Source organism: Arachis hypogaea, chromosome 20 (assembly GCF_003086295.3).
Source record: "Arachis hypogaea cultivar Tifrunner chromosome 20, arahy.Tifrunner.gnm2.J5K5, whole genome shotgun sequence".
NCBI lineage: Eukaryota > Viridiplantae > Streptophyta > Magnoliopsida > Fabales > Fabaceae > Arachis > Arachis hypogaea.
The window spans coordinates 138,066,189-138,076,699 of NC_092055.1; the positions used below are offsets into that span (position 1 = coordinate 138,066,189).

The following is a 10,511-nucleotide window of genomic DNA, read 5'->3' on the forward strand; positions in this document are numbered from 1 at the left end:
TACCTTTTTTTTTTTTTTGGGGACATGTATTGCCGTATACTTTTCCCTTTTTTTGGTATGGATATTGCCGTTATACTTTATCATTGGTGTCTGAGTACTGGGCCGAAATCGAGTATTATTGTGTGATGATTGAGGACAATACAATTGTGGGTTTTTTTTTTGTTGGAAATCAGGAAACCCGACCGGACCAAAACCCAACTCGACACCAAAACAATTCCTATCTCTGACTATCCCAAGACTAGTTCCTTCCCTTGTAACGTTGAAATTAAAACCCATTAACATTGCACAGAAAGAAAATAGGGAGAGAAATGGAAACCAAGGAGGCTAAATTCTAGGGTAGAGTACGATCCGGGTATGTCTGTGGGTAGGGTACGGGTTTAGGGTGTATCTTATCTTACCCTACCCTAATCTCATATATAACACATTTTATTATAAAAATAGGTATATAGTGAAAGAAGTACAAGTTGAATTCACAACCTCCCTTATATAATGACTTAAGGTAAGTGAACAATCACTAAACTAGTTAGTTAATTTAATAATTTAGAGCATTAGTTTCTTATTTTTTATGTTATTAATATGTATAAAATTTGAAATGATTGAATTTTATATTTACTTTAAAAAAATTTGATATTTCTGCGGGTGGAGTAGGGTAGGGTAGGATTTAGAACTTTAGGGTGCGAATAGGGTTAGGGTTGAGAGATTTTTAACCCGCGGGTAAGATTAGAGTAGAATTCAAACCCTATCCTACCCTACTCATTGTTAGCCCTATAATTCTTCTTGCTATACTACGCACACAGGCTTGCAAAAAGTTGCCTTTTTCTAGGGAGTGAACTACTAGTCACGAAAAAATGTAATAAAGAAATATATTTAGTAGATTGTAGCAGAGGCCAATCCTGCTTGTTCAATATGGGCAAAACTGATAACAAATGTTTGTATCTTATATTCGGTCAGCATATTCAATGAATTTTCCTGTGGTTCTCGGTTATGCAATTCATCGGATACAAGGATAAGTCAGAAACCAGCCATAGGATAAAGACGAATAAGGGCCCGTTTGGAAACTCTAGAAGTAGCTTTTTTTAATTTTTGACTTATGAAAAGTAGTAGTATTAATGTCGGGTGCAATTTTCAAAACCAAATTGCAATTTTCTAAGAAGCTATTTTGGAACTTATAGAAAAGTTAAAAAAATGACTTCTCTCATAATACTTTTATTTTTCATTACATTTCTTTAAAATAAGCACTTTTAAAGTTAAAAATTCAAACACAAAATAACTTATTTATAAGTTACTTTTAACAGAATCATTTATTGTTTAAGTTATTTTATCAAAAAGAGCTTAATTAAGTTAGTTACCTAAACTGGGCCTAAGTAAAATAGATTCTAACGAGAAACCTGGGATTTTCTTGCTTGTCCGTTATAAATAGTCAATTTTCAGAATGGCAAGTGTTGCCCAGTTTGAAAGATTTGAAAGCCCCAAGTTGTAAAAAATTATGTCATGCAAGTTATTGACCATGCATCCCTAATAAATAAGCTTTAGCTCTTTGGATAATTTTATCAAAGAAAAATAATACCATACTGATCCATTAACTTTCCGACAATTGACTTTATTGATAAATTTGCATAACAGTCAAAAGTAACACTGACGGTGATTCGTGCGAAACAGCTGGGTACTTCAAAAGAATAAGAAATGGAGAAATGATAGTGTGATTGGTACTCGGTGGATTGAAATTGAATTCCGACAAGATCGATGATGAATTCCACACAGAAACAAAAAGATAATTAGATAAAATAAATCAATAATTGCGTTCATTGATCTATCTGTTATTCACCCAATTCATAAAATACGCAGAGATAAAATTTGTCACGAGCAGGAGTGATAAGCCAGCTGTCGACATGCGTGGCGCAAGCCGCAAGGTTCATCATTGAGTTATGAGGTAATTGGTCGTCGTCCGAATTCTGTTTATGATAAATAACATAAACAAATTAAATAGTCTCTAATATTATATTAATATTCTAAAATAAAATAGCTTACATATATGTTCTGAATGATTGTATATAAATTAAGTCAACATTTTTTAATAGTAAATCGAATCTGAACAGCATATATACGAACATATGTATATAATAAATCAAATTAACTTAATTTAATTTATTATTTGTATAGAGTATTAATATTTATTATTTTTAAATTAATTATTTATTTATTTTATATTAATTTTAAAATATAAATATTAACAAAAAAATATTTTTTATTTAAATTTAAATAAAATATCTAAAAATTTATTATCAGGTCTTTTATTTAAAAAAATTAATATAAAATATAACTTTTTAAAATAGTATAAAAATTTAAATTTAAATTTTTTAAGAGTAAAAAATAAAATATAATTATATAATATAAAATAACTAACTATATTTATCCAATATATAATTTAATTTGACAAATAATTAAAATATTATATCATTTAAATTATCATTTAATTTGTAAAATTAAGTATAGAATTTATTGTTCTGATAACGTTACTTCTAAATTATAATTCAAACTTAAATTTTTCATAGCATAATGTTATTAAAGGATAAGTTTTATACTTAATTTTACAAATTAAATAATAATTTAATTGATATAATATTTTAATTATTTTATATTGTATAACTATATGTTATTTCTGATTTTAAAAAAATTCAAATTTTAACTCCTATGCTACTTCAGAGGGCTATACTTTATATTAATTTTTCAACATCAAAATTTTCGATAATAATTTTTTTGATATTTTATTTGAATCCAAATGAAAAATATTTTTTTATTGACGTTTATGTTTTAAAGTTAATATAGAATAAATAAACAATTAACTTAAAAGTAGTAAATGTCAATACTCTATACAAATAATAAATTGAATCAAGTTGATTCGATTTACTATATCTGTGTTGTTCAATATAATCCAATTGATTTAATTTACTACTAAAAAATTGATCCCATTTATATAGAATCATTCAAGATATACATGTAAACTATTTTGTTTTAGGACATTGGTGTAATATTATAGCCTATTTAATTTGTTTATGTTATTTATCCGATTTTTATTATCAAAAAATATGAAAAAATAATTTTTAGTTAGTTAATATTAATAATTTTAGAATTTAAAATAAATAAAATAATTTTAAAAATAATTAATATTAGCTAAAAAATTTGTTATCTAGCATTACTTTTTACTTTTTGGCATTTCATATTAAAATATTTAGCAACTATTTTTTCCCTTTCATTTTGAGATTGAAATGCAAAATTTTATTTCAAAAGAATAACTACTAAACTAATTGAGCTAATTAAATATGATGAACAACATCAACTTTTGCCTAGCTAAGAAAAACTCATGGTATGATCATGATAGGAAATTGTTATTTTATTAATTGAAGCATATATCTCATGTACATGTACACACTAGAGGTGTACATGGTCCGGCCCGGTCCGATCCCGAACATTTTAGGAGCTAATTTAGTGTGATTTTATCGGGTTTAGGGCCGGGTAAGGATCTCAAAAATAGACCCTGTCATTATTTCGGGTCGGATCTGGGGCATATCTCGGACCACCGAACTCGGCCCGGTGACCTGGTCATCATACACAATTAATATTTTGTGTTATTAGTGATGGATGATGGCTATTCTTATGTAGAATTTAAATATTGTAAACATTAATATTTTGTGTTATTAGTCATTATAAGATTATAAATTAATATTTTAGGTTTAAAATACATAAGACTTTAGACTAATGAATAATATTGTGTTATTTGTATTGATTTAAATATTTGGTGTTATTAGACAATATTAGTATTGATTATGGTCATGCTTTAATTTTAGAGAATAGTTGGTTCTTGTTATATTTTTTAAGTGAATTTTACTATGTGAATTGTGAAATAATAATTGGAGATTAGGTGATTTTTACATGCTAAAAACCCAGTTTTTATCCGGTTTTTTTCCGATTTTTATCCGGCCCGAAGATACGTAGGTTTTATCGAGTTTAGAATCGGATTAGGGTCTAAAAATTAGGCCCACTCTATATTTCGGGTCGGATCTGGATTAAGCCAAATCCGATGGGGCCCGACCATGTACACCTCTAGTACACACAATAATATTTTTTAGTTAGTTTCGCTAATAGAACAGAATCAAGTGATAGTTCACGTTCTCCTATACACCATGTTCATGTTCATGTTCGCTAGGGAACTTGTATGTGTGGCACTGAGTCTGGTGTATAATGATTTGAAGGGTTCTCAGTTCCCTTCTCATGTATTGACAGCTCCATGACGCTGCAATGAATTGAAGCTATGCCAATGCCATGTGAAATTAAAATCAGTAATCAATAATTAATACTAATCTACATCGAATACAAACATACTTGGCTGGCTTCTGTGCAAGCAAGCAAGGAGAGAGGGAACAAAGGGGCCCACAAAACTCTATATACTCAATGAACAAATTTATGATGTTTTTTATTTAGTATCTAATTTTGTCTAATTTATTTTTTATAATAATTTTTAAATATTTAAAATTTTTTAATTTCTAAATTTTTAAATTTAGATTAGTTATTTAATATTTTTTAATAAGTAGACAATAGCTTGTAGACATAGTAAACCCTGTACTTAAGTCTTAATACTCATTTGCTGAGTTCAAATCTCTCTCCACATTATGTGAACATGATCACAAAACGGGGAGTGAGGAATCCATTCCGTTACTGTCGCTGAGAGTGACTAAGACACGGTGTTACCAAAACAACTACGTTGTCAAACTAGTAGAAGTAGATTTTGGTCAAAAGATTTTCACATTTGAATGTTCTTATTAACATATGGTGTAAGGAATATGCGACGCGTGTCCAATATATTTTAGTGTTAATAGTTTCTTCGTATCAAGTTCATTGAACAATTCATTTTCATTGATATTTTTCAGTTTATGGCAAATTAAATGGAAATTGGTGGCAGAGAAAAAAAAATTGTATACAAGTAAATGTAAATGACGTAGAGGATTAGCTGGGTTCTTTTTTAGTTGAGGTTAAGTCTTTTTAGTTGAGGTTAAGTCAACTATACAATTAATATTACGCATAATAGTTTTGTTGGACTCTATCTTTAAATTTTATGTACTTGCGGATAAGGGTTTTACTACAAATTGGAGCACCGAAACGATCATTTTATTTCGTCACCAAACTTCATTACATTGAAACCGAACAAATAACGCAAATATTCTCACCCTGAGATGAATAGGAAAATATGTATAAAAAAATAAGGCTTTTAATTCTAAAAATTATTTTTGTTCATATTTAACCGAGACAAAAGATGCTCTTATATTTTTGTTGCGATTGCAAAGTATCAAAAGCTACGATGCCTAGACACTAATACAAAATACGATATTTAATATATAAAAATACAAATTTAAAATTTTTATAAGACATGAAGACATAATATATACATATATATATATATATATAAAATATTTTTTAAAAAATTATAATAATATTTTAATATTTTATTTTAATAATTAATAATATATATTATTTTTAAACTCATTTTAAAAATATAAATTAAGAATAAAATCGATATATAAATAGTATTTAAATATATCCAAACATGTTTATAAAATTTTTTTTATTTTTATTAAGATACCGTTTAACACAAAAAAAACATTCATTTCAAACAAGTATCAATAAATATTGTGTCCAAAATATGTTCGACAAGACGCAACAAATCAAGAAAGTGTCCGTAATAGTAGTTCAAAAGCGACACCATCAAAGAGTTAACAATGTTCTTGTGGCTGTGTGCCTTATCTCATTCATCGACACATAATTGTATGTAATAATCTAAAATGCAAATATGTCCTTATCAGTTTAGAAAAAGTCGAGAAATAAGAAAAAAAAGTCGAAATAAAAATGAAAAACTAAAAATAACAGGTGCAGGCAGCTGGCAGAACCAAAAACAAAGATTACATCTAAAACTTTGAAATGTAAATCGATGAACAAGTAGCAAGCATTCTCATTGATCGTGCCTCACTATCTACAACCATTAACACTTAAATGTCACAGTTGAAAATAGTACAAATATTAAAGCATACAAATGAGATTTCAAGAGCATATGAAATCTCAGACTTGACCCATATTACACCACAGATGTTACACATTTTTTGCAAGGCTTTCTTTGAGATAGAAAAAAAAAAGCATGATTATCTACACCTATTGAAAATTAAAAATAAAAAAGGAGGGAAAAGAAGGTACAATCAAGAAAGTAACAAACCATTTCACTTTCATCTACCATCAGCTGAAGTAAAAGAATCTGCAAATCCAGTAGGCCTTGCTGGGATACTACTCTTGCTATCTTCCAAGTCCATATAACTCAAGTCCTTTCCTTCTGCTTCCTGCCAGTCCTTCACCATCTGGTTAAGAGGAAGGCTATAATCAATGCCGGAATATTCCTCTGTGTCATCATCAAATGGTTTCCATTTTTCAACCAGTGGCGCCAGAACATTCACAGCATGACCCATATCAGGCCGTTGGCTTGGTTCTCTGGCAGTGCAGTGTCCAGCTAACTCGGCAATGACGCAGATGGTCTCGAACGTTTCTTCTTTTATGTCAAGGGATTGATCAATGGCAGCCCTTAGTTTCTTCTTGTCTGATTTTATATGCCAGAACCATGCTGCCAAGTATTGGCTTTCCTCAGATCTACCCTCATCAAGCGCCATCAATCCCGTCAACAGCTCCATTAGCACAACCCCAAAGCTGAAAACATCTGCTTTGGTAGTGATTTTTCCCGTCACTGAAATATATTGAAAGATAGAAGCAAGGATTAGGATAATATTGACTGATTTTCTTCAATCATTTTGGATGAGACACCACATCCCACTATTATTCCATGCATATAATGAAGTATAATCAACATACTCGAAAGAAGTTACATTGAAGAAACTAAATACCCATAGAATAAGTTAATTTACCAACAGAACTAAACCTTAACTCCAAAGCAATAAAGCAATCCCAAAACTACAAGCTTAAAGGTTACCAATCTAGAGATATTAAGTATTCCATATTAAAGAAGTTGGTGATTAAATATTTAAATAAAGAGTATATGTAATTTCTTCAAGAACTAGTGAAAAAAAAAATCACCTGCATATTCTGGTGCCAAGTATCCGAAAGTCCCTGCAAGCCGGGTCACTACAGACTTTTCACCTTCAGGAGCAAGTTTTACCAATCCAAAATCTGATATTTTTGCTCTGAAATCATCAGCAAGCAAAATATTCGACGACTTAAGATCTCTGTGAATGAAGCTTTGGTGGGCCATAGAATGAAGGTACTCCAGTCCTCTAGCAACATCCAGGGCAATATTGAGCCTCCTCTTCCAAGAGAGTGGCTCCATTCCAAAACTCTTCCAATGGAAAAGATGCTTACTTAGTGCACCTTGAGGCATATACTCATAAACTAGAATTCTCTCATTCCCTTCAATGGAATAACCCAAAAGAGACACTAGATGCCGGTGTCTAACTTTTGATAGAACTGCAATTTCAGCCTGGAATTCATCTAACGCTTTGCTACTAATGACACCAGCTTCCATTCGCTTCACTGCAATTTTTGTGCCATCATCCAATTCTCCCTTATAAACAACACCAAACCCACCACGACCAAGCTCGTTCTCGGAGGCAAAATTCTTGGTCACATTTCGTAGAACCTGAACAGATATCACAAGATTGCCAGCTTCAATCACATGAGAATCCCCAATCCCGCTGCTGTTTCGACTCCCAGACCCACTCCCTGTTAGAGTTGAGATGCTTCCATTGGTATTATTAGCAACAGCAATCTTTACAATACGATCCGAATCAGATGGATCTCTTGGGTGAATCACCAGTGAACTAGGAGCCAATAAAGCATCCTTCCTTCTTCTCCTGAAACAATACACATAAATTGGAATGAGCAGAAAAGCTGCAGCCGCCACACCCGCAATGGGAGCAACAATAGTAACCAATGCTTTGCCTTTGGATTTCTTTGCTTCATTAGAACTACTTGGATTGTTATTCGAGTGTGCAGGTGTAGACCCCGTTGAAGGCTCATCATTCCCAGATCCAGTTGACGGATTATTGTTCCCAGATGAAGGAGCTTGGGAGTGTGGATCCAACAGAGGATTCCCAACAGTCACAAGTTTCACTCCGGGGCGAAACTTGGGCATTGGACCGGATATGTTATCGTCACTCAGATCCAACAACGAAAGAGACGACAAGTTAGTCCAATTACTAGGTACCACACCACCAATATGGTTACCACCCAACCTAATTTCAGCAAGAGAACCCAAGTTTGCAACAGAAGGACTCAACGTCCCATTAAGCTTAAAATTTGGCAAATTAATCATAGAAACCTTGCCATTAGTATCACACTTGATTCCCAACCATGGACCTGAACAAGGGTCATTACCAGTCCAAGAATCCACCAGATTAGAAGGGTAATTCAACCCACCAAGAAATTGCAAGAGTGCCATGACCTCAAAGGCGCATGGAATCCCAGGCTTGTCTTGACAAAAATCATTGTTATCAAAAGTAACATTAACAGCTTTGAAATCAGGGATAGGACCCATCAAATGGTTATTGTTCAAATCAAGAGTGTCCAATTTCATGTTACCTAATGCATCAGGTACAAGCCCAACTAGCTGGTTTCCGTTGAGATTAAGATCCTTCAACGAATCCAAGTCTCCAATGTTCTCCGGAATCGACCCACTGAACTTGTTTCCATGAAGCCACAAACTTGTCAGTGAAACCATAGTGGAAACCACATCAATTGTCCCAGTAAGCCCCTCACCCTGCTGGTTGTTCAGCCACAGAACCTGCAATACGGTGCCGTTTAGTGTCGCCGGCAACTCTCCGGTCAAATTGTTGTCGGAAAGTTTCAGGAACGAGAGAGAGTTCATCTTCCCCAGAAAATCCGGCAAGGAACCCACCAAATTGCAACTCATACAAGAGAGATTGGTCAACTGAGTCGAACCCTGAAGACTCGGCGGGAGACTCCAGCCACCATTAGTGGCATTGAGGTTGTTGTGATCCAACGCAAGAACCTCCAAGCTATCGAGACCGTCGAAGCAATCTGATGGTAGAGAATCGAAGTTGTTGTAGTCCAAGAACAAGTACTTGAGGTCCTTCAAACCCTTGAAAGAGGGTAAAGGACCGTTGAGACGGTTATTCTGGAGGCCAACGTTGGTGAGTGCGGTGAGTTGGTTGAAGGTGGTAGGCAAGGGACCAGAGAGGTTGAGATTCTTGGCTTGAATCTGAGCAACTCTGTTTCCGTCGCAGAAGATGTAGTCCCAGCGAGGAGCGCCGCATGGGTCGCCGCCATCTTCGGGCCATGGAAGGAGCTTAGGGTCGTCAAGTCCTTTTCGGAACTGGTGGAGGATGCTAACGTCGTTGGGGTCGGTTTCGGCGAGGATATGGCGGACAGCGAGGAGGAAGAGGGAGAGGAAGAGAGAGAAGGCGGTGGACATGGCGGCGATGAGTGAGGTTCATGAGGTTGAGAGAGAGTGCGGAGGAGGTGTTTGATGAAATGACACTGAGAAAGTAGTCATGTTATTATGGAAAGTTAGAAAGAAGAAGAGAAAGGTGGTTAGTGATGAGTGAAACTGATGAGGGAGGGGTGTAAAGAGTAAAGACAAAAGAGGGAATTATTGAATAATGTGTGTGTGTGTGAGAGAGAGAGGGTTTTTCCTTCTTTCTTTTTGTGGCTTTTGAGAGTGGGGGAAACAATTCTCAGATTCCAAATTCGTACTTCCCGTTCCTGCTGTTCTCTCTGTCTCTCTCTCTCTCTCCCCTCCTTCTTCTTCTTCTTCTTCTGCTACGGTGAATTGCTTTCTCATCTCTCACAATATTGCCACGCCACGTCGCCACCTTATATCATTATTTTTATGGTTTTTTTTTTAATGTGTTTGTTTTGTATCACAAACAATAATAATAAAATAATATGTGTCATTATTCAGCCTGCCAGCTGCAAGGCCCGGGAGGCCGGGAGGGATTTAATTTTCATTTCAAATTTTTTATTTTAGCTTCTAATTATAATAATAAGAGAAATTTTATAGATTTTTAAAATTTAACGTTGACACAACACAAGCCTGTCATGCTCAAACCGATGACTATGAATTTTAATTACCTTTCTTTTTTGCTCTTGGTCATTACTTTTTCTCTCTGAAATATAAATTCAGCACCTTAATATGAAGATGATTGTCATACTTGTACTCTTGTAGTAGTCGCGATACAAAAAAAAAAGGATCAGATGCTGGGAAATATTTTTTTTTTTTTTAATATTAGAAGTTTGTTGGATGGAAAAGATTGGATCGACTTGAATTGAATTCCAAGTCAGCGACAATACAGCGTCCTAAGACCACGGGTGTTCCCTCACGGACGCCCTTAAATTCATGAGTCATGCATCTTACGTTCTCTTGCGATTTTGTCTAATTTGTTGGATAACTATGTTGACACGCCAGCCATAGCATAGCATTTCAGTAGTAACTAGTAACTAATATA

General features: G+C 33.7%; 1 protein-coding gene across 1 annotated transcript; it reads right to left on the reverse strand.

Annotated features, from left to right (window-relative positions):
* Positions 1-5,964: 5,964 nt before the first annotated feature.
* LOC112783711 (receptor protein kinase TMK1) lies at positions 5,965-9,963 on the reverse strand. The gene is made up of 2 exons (XM_025826757.3): positions 7,126-9,963; positions 5,965-6,778 (listed from the first exon to the last, which is right to left on the reverse strand). The coding sequence occupies exons 1-2, from the start codon at positions 9,476-9,478 to the stop codon at positions 6,270-6,272; spliced, it is 2,862 nt and encodes a 953-aa protein (XP_025682542.1). The 5' UTR covers positions 9,479-9,963; the 3' UTR covers positions 5,965-6,269.
* Between the last annotated feature and the right edge of the window lie 548 nt (positions 9,964-10,511).